Genomic DNA, 24,226 nt, shown 5'->3' on the forward strand with positions numbered 1-24,226 from the left:
AGATTAAGGATCTTCGTGATCGTGCCCGATATGTCCGTCATAAGCCAGTCGTCCACTACCAGGAAGTCGGTCGGCTGATGGCGAGGAGAGAAAGTCATACGAACATCATGACTCTTGTAAGATTCTACTGTTCTCTGAAGGAATTATACCGATCCCGCATGCTTGCGATCTTTGCTGTGTATCGAGTCGATCTGCACGAGCGTAACTGTCTCTTCGATGATGTATTGACTAGAGTGCAGAGCTAAGGTCTAAATCTTGAGGCTAACATCCGTTGTTAAAGGGTATACTTAATGTTAATGGTGGTCGATCAATACGTGTCTGGGAAAAACAATCTCTAGGAAAATTGGATTTATCTTTGTGAAATCTTGAGACATGCACTGCATTTAGGAAACTTGAATTTTTGTTATTGTACTGAAAGCGTAGTCTGTATGAGAAATAAAATTACATGATTTTGATATAGATGTGATGAATATTGTGATAGATAACAAAATTCTCAACCAAAGAATGGAAAAGTATATATTTAAGTATATATTTCGTAAGTAAAACTGAATGAAAAATTAAATAATCTTTTCCTAAGTCTAGTTTTATCTCTGAAGAAATTAATATGAATGACGAGCTACAAGATAATATAAACAACCAGTAGGAATGTTACTAGTAACGTTTATAAAATCTTTCATCGTGGCCAAAATCGTCAGAAACTCGACTGCATCCGATTTCTCATTAATTCTTTTTTTTTAGAAAACCCGTTTAACTTGCTTATGTAACGATCAATAAATTTCATGTATTTTTTAGTCATGGTCTACTAATTTAAAGTGTAATTAAAATTATAATTAAGTATATTGGTATTTTTTATCAAGAAAGATCGTTATTAGAATCGGTAATAAGCATTAAAAAGTACATCATCTGATAAGGTGCCATTTGATGCTTACGTTCTTCCATAAATTGACTGCAAAAAATAGAATTGCAATTAATAGCACGTGTGGTGTTTAATTAAAGAACAATCGTTCTTTAATTAAAGAGAAAGCGTCGTCAGATTGTCGTATTTCACAGATCTCAGGGGAAAAATACGAAACGATTTCACGTTTCCGTGTAAATGGCTGTTGATTCTAAACCAACATTTAGAACTCATCATTAAATGGCGACCAAGGCTTCATGAGTCGACCTATACGGTTTCTTTCTTACCAAACAATTCTTCGCAATCATTGCTTCGCTGCATTAATGACGATCCATCATAAAATACCATTTCCATGATCTGTGTTTCTACACAATCAAGTGTGATGGATAGCAGTGCAAATTACACCCTTATTATATCAAATTATACATCACTATTACATGCATTCTTTTATAAATAGATACAATATACAAAGGCATTTTTATATTACTTGACATTCACTTTTATTATTGTAACTGCCTGCAACACATGAATAACAGGTTACATTGTGTAGAAACTATTATAATAATTTGCTGACAGCCAGTTTAGTAAACTTTTAACAACTTAGTATTTATAGAGAAATGTATTAAATACAGGAATTAATTTTTAACTCAAAAGTAATGATTTTAGTAAAAGTTATGTAATTATTATAGAAAATTATTTATATTCTATTTAAAAATATTATATAAGAATAGTATTATTAGAATGAAGAAAAATTGCAGTTTTTCATTCTTAATTTAAGTCTTTGTTTTAATTTTCGAATTTCCTTGCTCTCAAAAGGAAGTCATAGACTCACGTAAAATGAAATAGTTACATTTATATATACATCAGATTGTGAAAGTAACATCGAACTTTTGGCGCTGAAATGTATACCGAACTGGCTGCACTTCGCCACATTGCCAAGGCCAGTCTGACCCAGCGACAAAAGGAATGAATAAAATGTTACTCGATAGCCGTATTTGATACTATGCAATCGAATTCATATTACTTTCATCTTGCTATTGATCCATATGTAGTTGTCGTGTATTATTCTGTATTATTGAATAGCATGTAGACGCAACACAGTGAATATTCCACACTAGCGACATATGTGTAACTATGTGAAGAACGTGTTTTTCAGCTTCATTAATATTCAAAAGCATTTTAGCCCAGCACGTGTCGACAGCATCTAATAGATTTGTGAACTGTTTTTCGTACTCTTGCACATTAAGCACTTACAAACGAAAATACTGAATGAGTATCCTAGTACATAAAATTTAATATAAATTATGAACAATGAGTGTGAGCAATATTTGAAAGAGCTCTTGCTTTTAATTAGGCAATGGAGGATCATTAGTTTCAAGATTCAGTATACAATATACACAATAAATTTAGCATAGAATAAAGTACATAAAATTTAATATTAAAACGTAAGATAGTAGAGTAAGTAAGTTCTTTACATTTTTCATGTGCAATAATGTTAAATACCTCCATGAAGACGCAGAGCTTTAGCTTTATCTCTATTTTTTACTAATTATCAAAATTTTATTTTATCAACAAACTGATGTCACTTGCTTATCACAGAAATTGTAAAAACGATATTGCCTTAATTACCAGAACATTCGTATCGAACTAAAATATACGTATCTACTACTTATAACTGTAACTAGCATAAAGTCAAACGTAGCATTTACATAAACATTATTCGCGAGTTCAACTTAAGTAATTGATAGTTATATTTAACTGCATTTAACCACTGCAAGTAAGTTTCCATAATTAAAGTAAGAAATTTCACTTATTCTTCGCAGTAGAAACTTACTTGTATTACCTTCTAATAAGTTTTTTACGAATATAAACGTCAACGAGGGCGCCTGAAAAATCGCTATTTATAAGTGTCGGAAGCGTTAATTAATACGCCCGCTAAATTGATATTAAACCGCGTTTTAAGCGTTTCTCGCGAGGCAAGCCGTTTCCGCAATTTGGTGTCGGATTTATTTACCTGTAGATCAATCCACGAAACCGGCAAGTCTTGATCGCGCAAGACCCTTGGCGAGTCGTATATTCTGGATATCAATCGTGATCCGCTTTCCATGTTAGGATACGGAAGCCGAGTGCATCCGATTGTAGATAAAACGTGATGTTATTCCTCGACCGTCAAGAGTTATGGGGGCATAAACGACTCGGCTTATCAGATTTCAAATTTGAATGCATCGGGAAAGTTGGTGGGTAATTAGAAAGTCAGAACTCGGAAAAATAGGTATAGGAGGTAGATAATTGTAAATTTATATTTTCACTCTTTTAATTCATACATAAACTATTTCTTTAAGTAGTGACTACTCATATAGATAACATTTCATGTATACATGTATGTGATACTAGTGCTTTAGATAGATATTTTATTAAAATTGTAGTACATATAGTAGGTGCGCAGTATTTTAAATAAGTAGTTAAATTTTGATGGATACATTTAAAAAAACTCTATTACATTTACATGTAGACATTAGGAATTAATATTATACAATGTTTATAACACATCTAGCTGTTTCCAACTCTCTCAATTTCGCTAGAGGCTAGAGAATGCCTTTACTCTTGGAAAGAAATAGAATCGCTTACTTAAGATTTTTTCTCAATCATTCGTTAGTTTACTATAAAATGAAATCTATTAAGGAATTGGAAACGCTTTGACCATTAGGAGATTGAAAGCGACCGATCATGTCTTATCTGGATGTTTCTTAGTTTCCGTTGAGTCGATACCACAGGTTTACGCCAAGATACATGAAATATTTGAATGCAGACATGATAATTGTTACACAAGGAATGAAACTATCTACATTTATCTGTGCTGACCTCTGCGCGGAAAATTTCTTCGCATAGCAAAATGATCGCTAATTGTACGCCGAATGTATAATAAATTGTTTCGTTCTAGTACCAGTATCTATTATAAGATACAAAACTTCTCTTGATGTTTCACATAAGTGTTTATTATCCTAAACCTGGGTTAGACAAACGTCGTAAATTAAATTAGTCTTTAACTCGAGTTAGAGAAAGTTAAGGCATAAAATATTCATTAGCTGAAAACAGTATAATTCAGAAAAAGGTCTCCAGCTCCAAGAATAAAGGTTGCCTCTTTTAACAATACAGACGAAAGAAAACGAATTGGCTGCATATCAAAAACTTGGAAGATATCTCCAAACAGCTGAAGCCTTTCGTTACAGTGGCACCATAACAACATTGCAAAAGCGCATTCCCGAACGCAGGCCATGGCAAACACGGAGAAGAAACAGAGAGTGAAAGAGGTGTAAGTACGATCACCTCGATTTTTCCCTTCGAGAGAAAGTTCCTGATTGGACCCTCAGCACACCATGATAAATTAAACGAAAGTTTAAGTCGTCACGATCCCTAGGAGACGATCGCTACCTCGTGTAGCACGCCGCCGCTGCGGTGCGCGGTGTGCTGGAGGTTCTTCGAGATGGTGTATACCGTAAGTATTATACATACACCCAGAGCTACGTGGAGTCCGGATGCTTTCACTCTCGAGAAATATTTTCGAGGGACGAGAGATCCTCTCTCACTCTGTCCCTTTCTCTTTCTGTTTCCCTCTCGGCTTCGGTCTCCTCGCGGAACGTCCTTTTCAGTGCGATTCCCCGACGAGGAAGGTGTGGCTGCAGACTCCCACGTTCCCTGGCAAGCGATTCCCATGATACAAGCTTGGTCTGTTAACGTTGCGCATCGATGAGCCCTCCCCTGTTTCTGCGGGTCCCCTTTAAACGTTGTTGTCTCCGTAGGTAACATTTTTCGACTTTGCAGTCAACTTTGCCGTCATTCTTCGGCAGCTCGGTTTGAGCTCGTAGAGCTGCACCTTTCTAAATCATTTTTCCTCTTATCTGTTTGATCAATGTATTTACGGATCAATGATTTAAACGATACATACATGTGGAATGTTTGGTATCGTGTGGAGGTAACAGTAATTAGCGGTTGATTTGTTGTGCGTCGAAATATTGTAAATTAGGCTTGGTTTCCTGGAATGTATTAAATGATAGAAAAAAATTGGACATTTTTTTTTAAGAATTGACGCGATTTATGTATGTATGTAAATTGATTTTATTGGTTTACTTTTTTTAGAGATGATGGTACAATATCTGTATTACTTCTATTTGATTATACTAAACTTGACTTGAAAGAAATGGGTAAAAAAAATTCTTATACTACTTATAGTTTGAAATTGTTATAAGGGAGTAGACAAGTGTACCGTTTAATATAATTTAATTATATTATCTGGAACAGTTAAAATATATAATATAAATATAGTACATAGTAGTATTTATACGTATTCGAATCAGATATTTGTAGTATTTTATTCCATTTTAGTAATGTTGAAATAGTTGAAAAAAGTTCGAATAGTTTCCACGTGAGATTTTTAAAGTGTTTATAATTGAATTGTAAAAGGTTATCAGTACATGTGTATTTGCATGAACTTTATTCATTACTTTAAGTCATGGAATCGGTCATGAAAAGGTATTCCACGTTTATGTCTACTATTCTATAGTATAACATGTAGAAAACAATTTTATATTATAATTACGCATGTATTATAACTGTATGTATTACTACGTTATGCAAAACAGAAATTTCACTACCATTTACATATATACGTAATTTTATGTGATAACACATTTGTAGGTTGTATATGAAGGTAATTTAATAACGTTACTATAGAGAATAGATTTTTACATGACCTAGCACCTTCAGTTTCAACGCTCATAAAGTAGGACATAAACTTTAGGCATTTGTAATAAGGTGTTTAAGTGCTCCTTCGTTTTGGAAGCCCGTATATGGTGGTTTATTTATGTGACAAGTGCTATAATTTAATGTTTAAGATTGACAAAAAGAATGTTCGATAAGAATAATATTTCCAAGTTCATTAGAACGAAAAAATGACACAAATCTACCTCGTAAAGTGTAAAGGAATTTAGAAGGAATGAAAAAAATAAAATGTCCACATATAAAACTATGTTAACAAATGAAGCAGACGAAAATTACTTAGTCATAATTCTGAACCATTTAGTCGAACTTAAAACCAAATTACTCGCTGGTCATTTCACCTGAATTCCACACCACCATTATGCTTTACTATGTTGTTGTATTTCATTTCATTATTATGTATTATTAACTAAAATCAGTAACTCTCATACAATTTCAAGTATTACATAAATCTGAGCTTCATACTCAAAGAGTCATAAAACACACAGAAAACAAGTGTACTTACCTAATGCACTCTAGCTCTGAGATCCAGATATGCACATGTATAACATTAAATATAGGCTGACCCAAATACCCCAGAGAAACCCATAATTCCCAAACGTTACTTCCTAACATTCAAACACTGCCTACCACAAGGAATTGAAATGCATAGCAATGTACATAGAAACGGGCATCGCTTCAGGAGCTCCACCAATTTACTTTAACTGAAACTCTGCTACCTCTGCACCAAGATTAATGAAAAGCCATTCAATTAAATCCGACGTGGTGCCCATGATTCGATGAATAAATGCAGATTATCACAAGGGTTATGCGCCTCTTCTATCGTCGGTGTACTTTCAATTATCCGCGTCGTGTCGGTGACGTTGACTCTTTGGATACGGATACAATCACACGAAGTCTACGATCACGATGGCTGGAATTAACGAGGTAGCTTCGCGCCTGGTTAACGTTAGTTCCTGGAACATATCACCTTCGTCACACGAAATGAAATTACCTCGTTCTCGGCTAAATTATGTTTCGAAATCGTTAGCGGATTGGGGTTGCCGCATCGATAAGAAGCTTGTCTCGTTAGTAATTATTAATGGGACACTTTGAGCAGGTATGCAAGAATTGTTTCATTGAAATAGTTAATTAAGCTCTTTATTGTGCGATGGTGTACTGGTGTGATTGATGGGATCGAGGAAATGCAACTTCATAATGCAATAAATGGTTTCAGTTATACTACACGTAGGATGTTCTTTTGTCAATAATTACTGTCGCAGGAGAATTAGAAAATTAAAGTGTAGACTAGAGGGAATTCATAAATTAATATAAATTTAAATCTATAAAATATATCCATGTATTTGATTGATTATCTAAAGGAAAAATTCATAATTTAAGTACAGCATTTGCTAACTTCTGTGATCAAGATTCTACTACCCCTAAAATTACTCAAAAAAATTGTAGAAACATAATTCTACATTTTGTTAATTTGACCCATAAGTTTTTATTGTTTCCTTACTGGGTCAAGCATACAAATTACGAAAAAGATTTATGTTACAACCTAATACCTACTTCTCATTCTGATATTTGGTCCTGTCTTCAATTTTAATGTTCCTTTAGATTAATTATTATTGATTCCAAGATGCGAGATTATTTATACAACGTATTTTTTACCATACATCTTTATTTCCTCGTCTCAATACATTACCTTTAACCACAGTCTTTTATATCGAAAGTCATTAAGACGTTTATTGTAATTTGATCTGCAACCAGTAATATTAACGCTCATTCAATATAGTTATCGCTTCCTATGATTCAATCAGTTTCATTGGCTCTCAATATTTTCACGACTAAAACCGACCAATCGCAGGCAAGAAATACGTGTTCGACGTGTGCAATGAACTCAAGTTGATTTACATGAATCGTAACCTCGCCTCCCGGATATCGCAAGAAACGTTAGCCTTCCATTTAATATGCTAAATGCACGTATATTAATTAATCCCGCAAGAGTATCCCTGGTTCGTAATTTTCAGCGGGCGAGTATGTTCGCCTCGCCGTTCACCTGGTTGGTAAAATATTACCGAGATATCACTCAGGAAGGTCTCGCAAACATCTTGTTACGTCGCCATAGTGCAGTAGGCACTGATCGGTCTTAGCAATTTTTCGAAAAGATCTGAAAGTAGGAAGCGCCCAATTCGATCGTGCAGCCGCGATTTTTCCCTTCTGATTCGCAGCTGCCACGTAATATTCTAGGTCCTTTCCCATTCCGCGACCCAGGGGCGAAAAAAGGAACGAGAGGAGCTCGTATTTCGAGCGATGGTAATCACTTCCTCGTCGGTATGCCGAACGGCCATAAGAATCTGGTTTGATTCGCGATTTGATTATGTCGTTTCAGTGTGAATTATAATTTCAAAGCAGTTCCGACTGCCTAGGAATGGAGAACGATATTCCAAGTCTTCGATGTATCGATGTGAACGTGCGACCTTTTTGTTGTACTAGATCTTCGTTTGTCAAACTAAACTATTTAAGTTATCTTGTTGGGTCTGGTATTCGTATGTTCTAAGCTTCATTGTAGTATTGGCTGCAAAATCGATAAAATGTCAGTAACCGGTATTTAACATTATTTTGAAAAATCGCTATTACGGAAAGGCAGGTGAAACGAGGGTAATTTAGTAGAAATTAGAGACTTACTTATAATTTTTTTTAAGAAACCTTAGTAATAAATTTGACTTGTGTTTCTTTTAGGTGGAAGAACATGTTGTGATAGTGATTAGTATTTTTTAGATAATTTAGTGTAAATATTTATGTGATGCTATGATATAAGGATCAAGTCTGGGTTTAGTCTATATTCTTTCTTTTGCAAATGGAATCTCTTATTATTATATATGTATAGTACATAGTGGTTCTCATTACAAAGATTGCAGTAAGGCGATTCTGTTTTTTATTAGGTAAATAGATGAGTGATTTTGGATTATTATTTTAAGTTTACTCATAATAGTTTCTCACTTCTAATCATGTTGTACTGGTGTCCAGTTTGGTAGAACTCTTTAGTAGAACACTTTGGTCTCCATTTGGTAGAACTAGTTTTCGTTTCTTTCAATCATGGTTCATAATTCGATTCCATTAATCACTTACATAGATTAACTTATACCGTATCTTGTATCGATATTTCAATTTCATTTTTTGGTAAGAAAAATCCTTTCTATTGCGGTAAATTTTTGTCGTAGATAATTGTTCATTAGAAAGAAGGAACTCAGACAAATTATTACTCAGCCAGTCACAAGAATCTGTATAGGTTTCCTCAATAATTTATATAATGTTACTTTTATCTTTTTTACTTAGATTCGTTGTACCTCTAAAGAATAGGATCTTATAATAATATGCTATTGTGATACATTAAAATTTAATGAACCAGTTCATTAAAAGTAATTTTACATAATAATGCCATCACTAGTTTCACGTTCTCATTCCTACCGCGAGTAAGACTGAACTTCCCTCTAATCAATGATTATGAGAGACTGAAACAATAACCGCGGGGTAGACTGTGACTTTCCAGGTCGTCGGGCTCCTCTTATTAAGTCATTATGATTGCACGGTGAACGACGCTGTTTTCGCGGCAAATCGCGCGAGATAGAAACAATAATCAAACGTCACCTCCGGTTCAAGCCGCGAACAATGGCATAAACAATGTTGAGAGCGGGACATGTTCCCGTCGGGGTCATCCTCATTGTTGTACACTTCAGAAAGTATCATTGGGGAACGGGGTCGCGCGAGCGGTAGATTAACATTTGATAATCGCTATACTGTCGCGCGGTGGAAGAGGCATGCATATGCTGAAGAAGTGACACGTCATCCATATCTTATTACTCAAGAACGCGGGGGCTATGTGTCTTTCGACATCGGCTGCCTGATTGTTCTCTAGCACGGACGACGTTACTGGCAATACATCTTTTGAAAGTGAGAAGGTATATTGATGAGTTTAAAGGACCAATACCTGTGTCATCTTGCAATACAGGGTATATTTCGTATGCAGCGTTTGTCGTTTGAACACTTCGGAAGAGGTGATTGTTCTTAGACAATCTACGATCATACTTTTAAAATTAGACACACAATGTATTGTCTTGTTTTTCAGAGTCGTTTGCTGTGAGATAGAGGTAATTGTTATGAGCATAGTATAAACTTACAATGTGTAGCTTGATAATGTAAGAGCTATTTTCATTCAAAATAAAATTTTATGGTCATAACATTCTTTTTATTCAGTAAAAAGGAAAGTGTAATATAATTTCTGATCAATTAATAGTAAGTTTCTCTGTATCCTTGTATATGGGGTACATGGGAACAGGTGTTAGGAATGTGAAGGGGTGATTGTACGTACAAAAATGAAAATAAAATGATAAATAATGAATTTGCGATTGAGGCTTCGTTACAGAGTCATTAATTGCTGAGTAAACGTCTAAACGCGTGAAATGTGTCTGACTACGAGCCCATTCTACTAGCTTCGCTTCGCCTGGTCTGACTAATGCACGTAGGCAGTCGAATAAATCGAAAGTCAGACACTTTAAGCGCATCTTTAATAATTAATCATATTATTTAATAATGATTAATTACATAACTATTTGATTAAAATAGTTGGAAAATAAATTAAAAATTTTAAGAATTTTTATTTATAATATATACTTCTCTTTAGAAACTATGATAATCAGTTTCGCATGTATACATATGTTATAAATGGGTACATATCTTTCTCTTCTTATTACTTAGAAAAACTCTTTCATGACTGATATTTTTGTGATCGACATTTTCGACCTATCCCTTTCCAATTTCAATTTCAATTTCCAATCATGAATGTCAATTTGTAGCTCGTTCTACAACTGGTACGTGGTAGAAAATATCAGTTTCTTAACAAGTGATCCATATCCGAGATAATTCGTTTAGAAACACTTTAATGAGCTGCAAAATTGCATGTCATCATCCAATGGTGCAATGTCTCAAGCTTCGTAATATGCGCACTATTGAATCGCCTTTAAATGTTTTAAGTTCATAGGAATGGTGTAGTGGAAATACAAGAAGCCATAGAGGTAAATGTTTTCTTTTATTCGATGCCATTATGATTCTTATATGATGAAACGTAAATAAGTTTAATGATCGATAAGCTTTTATATACTATGACCGCTTTTCCACTCACGCGTTCTATGTACATGCATATGTTACTTCATCTGGTGCCTCGACTCGCTAAATAGATTACAGCTATTACTATTTATTGTTTCTAATTGAAATATACTTAATTGTATTAAATACGACTTCAAGCAGTGATTTCCTAAGAGTTTAAGACGTAGGTGGTTTACAACTACTGTGCAGAGTTAAAAGAAATTTAAATTAATGACACTGTTAGTGCATAAAAATTAGATTTACTACTTCACCCCTAGAACACCCAAAGAATTAAGAGTCGCAATTAAAGTCCCCTTATCAGCGTCGTACTTTTTCTTATTACGTAAAAGTTTCATCCAATTAGACACGAGCATGAGCTAGACACAATCTGTTTTGTCTATGGTTCTTTGTGAACTCACTCAGCGGTAGACGTTTATGGAACAAAAAAGGGAGCCGCGAATCGAGAATGCACAAGGTGATCCCAACCGAGCACCTTGTCTTTCAAACCACACTTGACAGGTGGAGCCAAGGGAGCGACAGTACGAACGTTTTAACTTTGAACACGTACCACGAGAATCTCCGGAGACGTACTCTGTCGTCGCTAAACGTTATGGCCTGTCATCGCAGTAATTGACTTTCCCTGCTGACAGCGATGGAAGAAAGCTGTCGTCGTTGCACGGTCGAATAGTTTGAGTTAATTAATCCTTTCTAGTTCCCTCACTTCCGGGTTGCTATTTTTTCGTTTGTGACACTTCCTTTTTGGAGGAAGTTGGGTAAAGGATTTTTTAGATTCTGTTTGATTAGAATTTGTCTTGAGAGATCTAGTCAGCGATAAACTCAATATTCTGTTTTGCATGTTAAAAAAAATTGAATCTTTACGAATTTTCGAATCACTTTGATAATTGTTCAAAGTTGGAAACTCTGTAAAGTTCTTTGTAAAGTATATTAGCCTTATTAGATTTCGTAACTTTAAATATTTTTTACGTGTTCAGAATCTTGACAATCTTGAAGATTATGTATCTATAAAGGGTGTTCAACAGTAAGTGTCAGAAATTCTGAGGGATGATTCTACAAGCTAAAAAACGAAACGTTTCTGACTTCGTTTCAGAGTTATGCATTAATTATTGAGAAAACGCTAAAAATTTACGTGATATGTCTGAATTGGAACTTATTTCACCCTCTTTGCTTTGTCTGACCTGATTGATACACACTAGCAGTAGAATAAGCTCCGAGTCAGACACATCTCACGCAAGTTTTAGGTGTTTTTTTAACAACTAATGCCTCTAAAACGAAGCCTCAAACGTAATTCTGTTATTCTTTATTTTCGCCCTATTTTGACATGTAGAATCACTTCTTTAAAATTCTGACACCTATTGTGGAATGTTTCATGAAATATACATGTTTAAAAGCTTCTAAATGTTCAAAACAAGTGTAATAATGATAGTGATTTTAACTCGAATAATACAGACTTTAGTACACTTTATGACGTCTTACATATAATTTTCACTCTTTTAAATTGCTTTCACGAGTTTAATAAATTATATCCATGTTCCTGAACCGCGCTTTATATCGGTAATACCTTTCAACAATCTATATCATACCTCACATCATTAATATCTTCATTTTAATTAACAACTGATCAATTACTCAGACCTATTTCCTTGATCAGCTTTCAGCACCAGTTCATTTGATGACCATTTCTCTTCATACTTTTAGTAAGCGTCAGTGTAACAGGTAGTCGGAAGTGTTCGCTCGAAGGCAATCTTGTTGACGTTATTCATACTCGGAGTCGGCTTTCTGAATTGCATTCCGATGTGCACATGTTTTACCTCTTTTGAGTAATTTTTCTGGATCTTGATCTCAGTAAGATTAAAGCAAATTTTAGACCACCTATTACAAGTAATTTAATTGCCAATGAAAAGGAGGTCACTACTGTCGTTCAATCATTCGCGAGCCCCTTGATTAATTTAGTCGTAGCTATAACTTATTAATACTTATTTAATATATCCTATATTGAATACTATAATAATGGTTGATAAATGATCGTTTCCATCATGTTGAAAGCCTATTGAGTTGCTCTTTCAAATTTTCAGTCGACCAGTAACTAAACTATTTGCGAATGATAGTTGCAATCAGTTCAACGATACGCTTAAATAATTGAGGATGATTATATTGATTACTATTAACACGATACCACGTATTTTACTCCGTCGCTTAAAATTACAAGCCTCTAGTTGTAACAGGGATATTTCTATTACTTGTAATTATAGGGAATAACTTGGTATCTGTTAATTTAGCTTATTTATTGAAATTGGTGGTCGTAAACAATTTGGACTGATAATATACATTGTACAATTATAGTTGTTCTGTTTCTCAAAAAGCTAGCAATTATATTAAGTCGTTTTCTAAGATATACATTTAAATAAAAAATAAACTGTATTACACTATTTGTTGCATATACTTTGTCAGCTATGTTATAATTAATATTAAAATGCTCTGCTTCTAAATTACCAGAAAAACTATTAAGTATGATCTTGTCAGTAAATAACACTTTTTCTTTTTCAGATGGAGCACCAATTCCCGAGGACGCTAGTGAACACGAGGTAAGAAAAACCAACAGGGAAAAACAGATGAATGATCACTCAATAATTCTAACTTTTTCTCTGTATGAGGAGAAAGTCCGTGGCTTGATTTATATCAGGAAATGAGATGCTCGACGATTATTTATTGCGAGTCAATTTGTAAAATGCGTTTACCACCCGTCGTTTCGTTGCGTTCGAAAGAAATTCGAGCGCTGATGTTTCAATTTAATTTGAAACAAAGTAATAAAACGTTTGTGTGAACTATTAACGTGTCCAGTGACATTTTATCTTATATTCTGTTTGGCAAAACTAGGTCTAATGTTAACGAAGAGTAAGATGAAATATTGTTTTGCATTGTAATATAAATTATGTTAATCTCTTGGGTGATTAATTTCTTAAAATTGATTAGTGATACGTACTGATCTTTTTTTATTAATCTTTAATATAATAATAAATGTATTTCATTTGATTAGCTTTTTAATATAAGTAATATGTAGGTATATGAAATTTCTATATTCAAATGTGCAAGAAAATTTAAAAATTTTCATTGTTAAGAAAATGTTAAATATTAAGTACAACGACTTCAGTATATATAGAAGTATTTATCAAGGTGATAGGGAAGCTAAAATAACTCTAAAAAGTGCCTTATGCCTTCTTGCTTTAAGCAATAATTCCATTAAGTTAACATGTGTACATATTATAGTTATAGGATACTTTATAATGTTATAGGTTTATTATAGTAATAGAACAGTCTAGGTACAAAACCAAATAAATTACAAGATATAATGAATGTTTAGTGTCCTTTTTTGAGTAACAGAGTATACTATCATTACGAAAAAGATTAACGATGATAAAAAGTATGTTGATTAACTCTTTATATAACTGTGTCAAAAACTTGGCGTAGATTACCTTGCTGCAATAGTTCTTTAGCAAATAAAGTAAAGTAAAAGTAGATCCTTATGTCGATTATAGATCCTCTGTAGATTATAATAATAAGGAACGATGCTTTTAATACAGCATACGCTGGAACACAGATGTTAAAAAGATCAATTCAATAAATATGTTGGAGGAACAAAATAATACCGTTAGCGAACCTACTATCTTGATCGGAATTTAGCGATTGTTTCTAAACACACTAGAAGGTTACGTATTACAAGATTTAATGTATTCGATATATCCACGTAACACTTGCTAATGAGGAAAAGATATATCTCTATCAAGGATTAAATTTATCGGTAAAAATATCTAAAGTAATATTTGAATCACGCCAGATCGACATTAGTAACTTATGATTATAGAACCACATACCTAAGATTATTAAAGATCCTGCTACTTGCGTCCAATTAGCTCGATAAAAAATTGAAGCAACTATTAGTGAACTATCACTCTATAGTAGTTTAGTTACATATTTCATATTACGCTGCATTTAGAAATTTACTACTCACATTTTATTATTACTTAACTACTAACTTACTTAACTTCGTCAAGTCTGTCAACTAGGTTCGAATTTTTTAAACATACTTCCTCCAATTTAATAAAATTGAAGCATTGGAAATTATCACTTGGAATTGTTCTTGAATTATTCATTGCTTAAAGAATTATTTCAACTAAAAGTTACATAATGTTTAGGTAGCTATGCACAATACAATAGATTCAGATTTTAAGAAAGAACACCTCAATACGTTTGTACAGAAGAAGCAAAACCTTAAATAATTTTGTTAAGGTAAAAAAGAAACTCTTATCTCCTCCGTTCCCCAAGAAATCGGGAGTCTTTAAATATTTTCCTACTAATAGTTAACAGATAACTAGAGTCAGTAATTTCAATCATCTTCATCCTCCAAATAGCAGTAGTTTTGCACTACATTCATCACCGCCTTCTTTCTAAATATTCCTATAAAAAAAACTTTTCTTCTATTTCATATCAAACAAATTCTTCCATACCTCCGTCTTTTCTTCGAAGTCAGCTAATAAATCCAACCAATGTTCATAGCATTTTAATAGTCCACGTATTGAATTGCAAGAGAATAACGTAACGCAAAACGGCAGTACCATTCTCTAGAAATGAAAGGACTCGGTTATTAGAAACCAATCAATCATAACCGTGTGATGTGACGATGACTTTGATCTGGAATAGGATCAAAGCGTCATAGGTCGATATCCCACGACTGGCTGAAGCGTCGAAATGGATTTCGCCCCGAGGATTTGCGCGATACTTTCGCGTCTAACTGTTCGCGCACCTGTAATAAAGCCTCCACGTTTCTTTGCGCCACGATTATTCCTCCTCAGCACAAAGCGGATCGTCTATGGAGTCTATCCTATAGCCCGCAGCCTAGTAGGCTGAATGCCCCTAATACACATATAATTTATCCTATGCCGAGGAGTGGGAGTCCAGGAGGATGCAGCTAATTGGATACCCCGGGTACGAATGTTGAGTTAATATAATAATCATCGTGACGTTGTGTTGCTCGAACGAACGAGCCGCAAGATTAATTTTTGTTCTGTAATCGAGCGCTAATAACACCTGCTTTTTCTTTCCTCTACGGTCGCTCAGTGGCACGATCCATCTTCCACTGTCCTGCGTTGCGATCGTCGTGGAGATGTCAGATGGATTTGTGATTTTGATCTCGTTCGAGCGTACGACCCTTTCACTTGTTACTTCACTGCCTTCCTATGGCGTTTAAATAATTGAAAAAGGGAAAAGAAGAGAGGCTAGTACCCCTTGCAAGTTTCCGCGGGGTTTGATTGCGTAGCCTTCTGGCACCGTTCCGATGGATTCGGTTACGCGCGTTTATAAAGTTTTCCAGGAATGTTTTTTATCGTTTCCTTTCACCGACTTATGTAAGATAATTGCTTTTACGCCTTTGTTATTAATTGGTGGCGTAGTGTAATGAAATCAAAGCGTGATATTTGATGTTGACCGTGTTGAGTCTGAAATAGCTGTTAGATTGTGAGAATTGTCGAATCATATTGTATTGTACTAATTTTCTACTGTTTTATTCTAAAACACTTTCCGCAATTTTTTGTTTTTGCCTTACATGTTAAAGGAGTAGCGTGAAGTAATTTCTACGTGTGATTTTTCTAATACGATTTTACAAATAAAAATCATTCACAATACCGTTCACTGAACGACGAAACTTTATAAGTGGAAATAGTAAGTAATAGTCAGGCACGATAGCCAACTCAGTTTTAGAGGAACAAAGAAACATCTGTTTCTTAATTGCATTATAAAGTGCGGTCGATTTTCTTCAGGACAGAATTTTGAACTTTAGAGAAATAGAATTTGCTTCTAAATAGAACATGCTTCTATAATGTATGTAATACTATTTACATTTTGAGAGAATTAAAATTTGGACAGTATTATAATGTTATATGAGATATATTATATATTTTTGAGAGCAGAACAAGTATTTATTTCAAAGTACATACACTGGCGATTTAAGAATGATTATAATATAAATATGAGTATAATGCTTATAACAATAAGAAATAGAATTATCCGCTTGGATGTTCTAAGCTGATTACTATGTGAAGTCAAAAACTGTAAAGCTTCCTTAAATTAATGCTCACTAAGTCTAACACTAGCCTTATTTTAGTACTACAGTAGTAAATTAGAGTTTTAAAATTTGTGACATGTATTGCATAACTCTTGTTTCGACAGAAAGAATTTTCGCAGGAAATCAGCACACACAGGTCGGTTCACTGAAGAAAATACCCCAGGCTGTTAGGCTAATTGATATCGTCGAAGGATTATATCCAAGCGATTTACCGCGACATATTCCTCTATTGTGATCACAGTTAGAATAGTTGAAGCGCGATCGCGGTTCGTCCTTTATTACGCAGTCTAGCAGCTCATCCATCACTTTCATTTACGAGGGCAAGAAGCATTTGTTGCCAACGAATCTCTAAATAACATTCACTTATAGGTCATTCGCAAAAGAACGCGCGCATACATTAATCCGACGTCTCTTTGCCGGAAAATCCTTTGCGCCTCATTGATTTATCACCGTTTCTACATCCGCAACCTATGTGGAACTTGCTAACTTTATTTATGTTCGCACGTTTAACCATACTTTGCCGCAATACGTAACGAATACACGCCTGCACGGCGAGTAAATAAATCCTCACTTATAATCATAAATCACGATTGATAACTTATCTAAGTTGTCGCGAAAAAGAATGGAAATACTGCACCTTTCGGAGGAAAGTTTCTTTAATATTACTTCGAATGATGTTAGCTATCATTGGATTGTATTTGGTTTGTGGTAAAGAAATATTAATACTTTAACTATCACGTTACCCACATGGGAGTAGTACAGAATATTTGTCCGTACATTTGAAAATTATATGAATGAATTTCTAATGAAAGTTACCGGAAGAAAAGGATCCTCATAAACTGAATAATCTTATCCATTAATTGAAATAGGTCGCTTATTTAGAATTATTTTCTTGTTTGAGTAGAACTTCAAGGAAATAGCATGGTAGTTTAAATACTAAAATTATCTAAAATGTTTTAGTTGGAGTTAGTTAAAATAAATAGTTTTGTTGCTGTGTAGAAAGATTAACAATTGAAAATCTGAAATATTTAAATAACACCAAAAATGTAAATACTTAAAAACATTCAATATATCACGTATGACTTACTACATTTTTTATTGTTTTAATTATTAAATCTGTTTAAACATAACTTACGTTTTTTAATTGTTTTATATTTAACAAGAAATTGAACGTAAGACAGATATTATAGAGAGCAATGCTTTTAGTTTGAATCCATTGATTAAGTATTGTATAGTATTAACTATTTACAACCCACTTTACAGATACTCTCCCAAAATGGATCCAACGTTTCAAACACCTAAATAATACTCCTCACTCTTGTATCAAAAACAGTGCGCCTAGTATACCTGCTAGATTACCATATTTTTATGCATGGAAACGATTTTAGCCAGGCCAGTGTATATTTCACCGGACCCAATAGGTATTTTGATTTACACTTACCGTTCTCCAAAGCGCGACCAGCCAACCACCCAATATTACATATGTATGCAATGTCGAATTACCATACAATCGCAAAACCCGTGCATACCTCGCCTCCCAGTAAATAACAGATAATCGAACGTCCAATAGGTATCGATCAGTGCTTCCAGATAGGTTCAAAAATGGACCGGGTAGGAATGATAGCAAGAGGAAAGAACTCTACTAGGCTGTTGGTGTAGGCCGACACAGTTGTAGCAGGGCTGCGGTTGACCTGACATATTCGTAACAATGCTAGGCGTGTCACCGGTGTGTTGCAACCGATTTCAGCGGCTATCGTCTGCATTAACATTAACGCGTGAGCATTGCACGCGTCTGCACGTGCACGTTCCTGCGGCAGATAACAGTGCACGCGTAATATCAGGCTGCATGGAGGATCTGTAGGTGCAGTTAGTGTGTATGCGCGAGCCAACTAGTTTTGCAGGCGGTCGTCGGCACGAAGATGTTTTAAATGTCAAGGCGAGGACACGGTGGAGTTGTCCTAGTAGATAGACCCTCGCCTTTTATGCGATCGCTGAATGAGCGCCGCGAAAGGAACCTGGTGCACACGTCATCTGTATCTTTTAACGAGCGTTTACCTTCGAAACAATGAACGCAGTAAATTACCGCGGATGCTTTAAGAGTGGTCGTTGGATGGCTTTGAACAGGACGTGTTGCTCTTTCGTTACAACGCACTGATTTGTTGCACTTTGTTCACTAGACGCCAGGTCAGACCACATACAGTGATTCTAATTTTGTATAAAGTATATTTACCACTTCGATCGCTAATTAGGACATGAGAATTCTCTGATGTACAGTGGTACTAATTTTAAGGGTTGTTTCATTTTAGTTTAGCTGAGTAAGGGGCAGTTAATGAGAGTGCTAAACATATAAATTTTATCTTGTAGTTTTCTGGTGTTTTGCCACGTGGTCACAGAAATATCCATGGGTAATTTACAAGAGCTAATAAACTAAGAAGTTATGAATTTTTGTGATACTACTATGTATCATTTTTACCTTCTTAGGTCTCAACATTGGCATTATATTTGCCAGTGGAAACTCAGTAATTTAAGTTTAATTTTGAAGAAAGTGATTTCCTTACTAACTTTTCTATATAGTTTATACACTTTTAGAAATGTCTATGAACAAATTATGTCAATTTCGACTCTATACATATAAATAAATTAAGACAAGAAAAAATGTTAATAAGAACATAAAATCCTGTTTGAAACTAGTTAAGGAGAATTTAAGGCGATGCAATGTGACAAAACAATATTTCATAATTTGCCATTCCAAGATCGATAGATAACTCGTATCAGTATGTGCTCTTAAATTACTTGTTCAGCATTTACTCCATACCTGAAGGTATTAATTGACATGAAATTCGATAAAGTATGATTACTACGGCTTGTAATTGCAACGGGGAAAGTATTATCAGGTCTCACAGTTACCTATACAGGATACTTGTTTTACCTACTTGAAGAGGTATTTCGGATAACATACACATATTTTGTTTAATAGATAATGTAGTAACATTATCAGAAATTTAATTTCAAGTTCCTCAAGTGAAGGCAACGCAACTATTTTAATACGTTAATGAAGTATTAGGAATTGCTTAAAAATAAAGTAATATTAAAGTTATTACAAAGAAAAAGGAATTGCCTTAATATTCGATAGTAATAATTATTTATATTTTTTCCATTTTTCTATTTTAATAGGATTTAATAAGTAAATAAAAGTTCAGAAAGCGTACATTGTTATCTCAATAAAATAATGAAACATGTCATTCTGTACATGCACCACTACAGAGGTACCAAACTTTTTTTCAAATGATAAGTACCTATTATATGCTTGAAGATCGAACTTAGTCTTCTAATATCAGAATCACTGTGTTCTAGGATTCCATGGCGTCCGCTTCAAAAATAACCGAAGAATACGAAGATGGTGATGACTCAGATATGTACATGGAACCTGAAACTACCGAAACTGACAGTGTAGCCAGAGAGAAAAGCGAAAGCGAAGAAGATAAAACACAAGACGAAGAAAGTAAAACACAAGACGAAGAAGATAAAACACAAGGCGGTGAAGGTAAAACACAAGACGAAGAAGCTCAGAAAAAATCAGTCGAAGAACCAGTCGTAGTATCAGAAGAAAAAGCCGAAGTCCCAAGCACCACAATGAAACCAGTATCCAAGGATCAAAAAGCAGAAAACACAGACGAAACTGGCCAAGTCGAAACGTCTGAGACCGAAAATACAAGCCTGGAGACAGACAGCCAGAATTTCTTCCCCTCGTTCGCAGAGTTGTTCACAAACCACAGATTGCCATTCACGGAACAGCGCTACAGACCCAATAGATTCTTGGGCTACTTCCAACGCGATCGTAGTGGCTATCAAGCAGCAGCAGCGACCACGAAGGACGTCCATCACCCTCTATTAGGATCAGGAAATTTCGGTGTGATCCGAGGCGGCACTTACTATCCCGAGGACAAGGAGGAGGATGAATACTCTGGCGATGATAGCGCGTACAATCCTTATTATCACGGTGGCAACCGTGGCCGAGCAAACTACTACAGAAACCCCAAACCTCAACCGATTCGTGGAGGAGACTTCTTCGCGAACTTCAGGGACTTTGCTGACATCACTGCTCCACCTAAGTCCAGCTTCTCCCACTTGTCCGTGGTCTACGCCAATAAGAATGGCAGCGCGACTGGCCGTATCACTGAGCCTAGGAACATAATCGAAACGCTGAGGATGCTGGAAGAGGAGGGCCAGATGAACTCTGAGGCAGCAACCACGACGGAGTTACCTAGGAAGAAGCAGAGTAAGGGCAAAAGGAAGCTGATGAAATTGAAACAGTATGAAGAGGACAAGGCCAGGAGGTCTCGCATGAGTGTGGAGCCGCTGCTGGCACTCAGCTGAACGCATATTGAGATTCGAGTTGTATGGTAGTGTGGACGCCCGTACCTCGGGATCCTTTCCCAAACGCGGAATCTGGCCACGAGATCAGAACCAAAGTCTGAAACGTGTCGTCACGGCCCACCATCGGAGGAGTCTGCGTCGAAAATGAAAGGGATGCCTGATGAACGTTTAGGAGTTAATTATACTAGATTGTCGGAATTCTTGGATAAATTTCAAACGTTAGGCTGCAATGGATATGGACCTTTGCGTAGATCCTATTGCTATGTGAGTGGTGTTCCGCTTCATACTTCTCAATGTTTACACGGTCGTGGATGTAAATGTAATTTTTTGTCTGAGTAGCAATCGAATCGATTACGTGGAAACGTAATTGTTCGAAGCTGGCAATCATGGTACATGATTGCTGATCGGGTAGTATTTCCTGTTGCTTTTCGGTGTTGTTTGAAGTGTGGTGTATCGTTGCCTTTGGTTTTGATACTGACGACCTGATTCAAAAAATTGGTTTGTTCGTATATTGTTATTAACATGTTTCGTATCTTGTAAATTTTCGGTGATCTCAAACTTTCATATTTTCGTTGCATCCTTAAACTAATTTATTTAGAAGCGAAACAAGATAGAAAAAAGGTAACAGTAATGATTATATTGTACACAACTGTTACTCGTGTGCAATTAAATGTTGCAGTTTCATTGCCTAGATTTCTTAGGTCTCTGTCGAAAACCTGAATTTGTGCTACGGTACGGAACATGTTAATTGATTGATATGAATAATTATTCAAAGTATTAGATAATGCTTAACGGTCAATTTCAACCTGATTAGCAAGTATTGACTGGATTACTGATATGCTCTATACAGGGCGTTCAAAATCTGAAACGTCCAAAAACGGATGGAAAATGTAGAATGAAATTTATTTAAATTATAAACTTTTGAATAACTGAGTTCAAATGAGAACTCTCGCAGAAAATCTTATTCTACATTTTTTTTATTTTGCTTTCACTATAGACAGAAATTGTTACAAAACGTCCTGTGTAAGTGACTAACAACAACTAATTAGAAAAAAAAATGTAATGCATTAAGATTTTAGGCAAGAATTCCTAATTAGAGAGAACAGAATGATGATTGTAGCAATTGATCCACTAAGTAGCTAACATTACTCAACCGTACCTTTCTCAATTTCAAAAGATTAATGTCATTTAGAAACAATTTACAGACACATTTCGAATTGATGCACTTGCTGACGTACTTTCGTTCTGCTCGAGTAAGCCTCGATCCAACAAGAGCAACTATGTACACACTAGCGTTAATCAACGTTCGCAGGTGGCACGCGATCTCGCGTTACCGTGTGCACGTGCGAAAACGCAGAATCCATAGATCACGTTATCACCTGGCTTGCGAATTTGTTTGCGCGACGAGAATTCGCCGAGCGTCGATTCACGTGTACGTGTCCTTTTTTATTCTTTTGTAAATAATTCGTACTGTTTCTGCCTCGCGTTTTCTTTAGTGTTTTAACTAAAGCGGAACCCGACTAACAATCGCGCCTCTCATTCAATGAACATGTTGTATTCGTTCGTGAACCCCATTTCTGTGTCTAAGCTAGGCGTAAACGTAAGATTCATTGTAGATACATAAGTACCTTCTCTTTTCTAAGCAAAGAATGTATCGCTGCGTTCATCCAATTCATGAAGACTTTTCATTCATTATTATCTGCTCTGAAGCATTCTTCACTCCTTTTCTATAAATTAAACTTGTTTCTTTTCATGGAGCTTTTTATGTTCGTTCAGCTTTCCAAGTAACAAGTGTGTTTCGAGTATTCTTGTATGTGGATCTTCATCTTTCTTGGTCGTTTCGAAGCTTAATCGCGCTTCCGATTGTGAAACCTTGAAATAATCTCGATTCCCGATGAAAATTGCAGCGAAGGTTCATGCTGCGTTTCATAAAGGCGAACATTATGAAATGAACAGACAGCTTGAATCCTTCGCCGCAGAACTTGGCGCATTGTTATTACATTGTTGTTGATTATTTTAAATGTACCGATAGACGTGACGATTGATCACACTTTCGAATCTAATGATCGATCGTTCTCGAAAATTGTGTCTCTTACTGTTCGCTTTACTGCAAGAGACACAAAACAGTATCGAAATAAAGTATATTTTTCATAAACCACGTAAATGCGAAAACCTTGTACGATCTTTATTCAGGAACTGCGATGGGAGCGTTTGGTGATAGAATTTGCACCACCCAGGTGAGTGACATACATTGTATATCTGCAATTAGGATACAATTATAGGAAACCATTATTTGCGGCACTACTTAACAGTGTACCAGTTACGAGAAAATTTGGATTGAGTTATTGGACCTCTAACCAAGCGATTTGTATTTGTAACCAAGCGATGTGTGTAATAATACTTAATTTAGGCATTTATTAGGTAGGTCACACGATTGTGCCATGCAGAAAACACTTGTACCTGTCAAATCCCATCAAATCCCCATCAAATTAAATTTGAGACCCTAATATAACACAATCGTTTTTACGGAATAAAATAAATAATGCAAGAGAAGACATTTCCTTGAAATACATTCACAATTCATAAATTTGTCATCATAGCCATCATTTCATGGAATTACTTTTTTATTCACTGTTATTTCTTGCTGAAGGCAGAAATGAGTAAGCTGCGAAATGACCTTAGAAAACTGCTCTTTACATGCTATAAAATTCTTCTTGACATACTAAAGCCTGTAGCTTATAAAGGGAAAAAACATAATACTTGATATTAGTGAATACTTCATTTCCAGTTAACAAATACATGGCGATGATTTACTGAAAAAATATTACGCTATAAAGAGTTTTCATTATACACATTTTTAATACACGGTATTCGACATACGAATTATGATAACCTTTTTATAAGACATGCTA

General features: G+C 35.1%; 1 protein-coding gene across 2 annotated transcripts in view; it reads left to right on the forward strand.

The window, feature by feature from the left end:
- The window catches only part of LOC143185765 (uncharacterized), a 75,462-nt gene extending 53,875 nt beyond the window's left edge, over positions 1–21,587 (forward strand). For both annotated transcript variants that reach the window (XM_076389007.1, XM_076389009.1), the window contains 2 exons: positions 13,367–13,404; positions 20,292–21,587. In XM_076389007.1, the coding sequence (XP_076245122.1) occupies positions 13,367–13,404; positions 20,292–21,314 (1,061 nt within the window). In that variant the 3' untranslated portion in view covers positions 21,315–21,587. The remainder of the gene's footprint in view (positions 1–13,366; positions 13,405–20,291) is intronic.
- Positions 21,588–24,226: the final 2,639 nt, after the last annotated feature.

Source organism: Calliopsis andreniformis, chromosome 12 (genome assembly GCF_051401765.1).
Source record: "Calliopsis andreniformis isolate RMS-2024a chromosome 12, iyCalAndr_principal, whole genome shotgun sequence".
Taxonomy (NCBI): Eukaryota; Metazoa; Arthropoda; class Insecta; order Hymenoptera; family Andrenidae; genus Calliopsis; species Calliopsis andreniformis.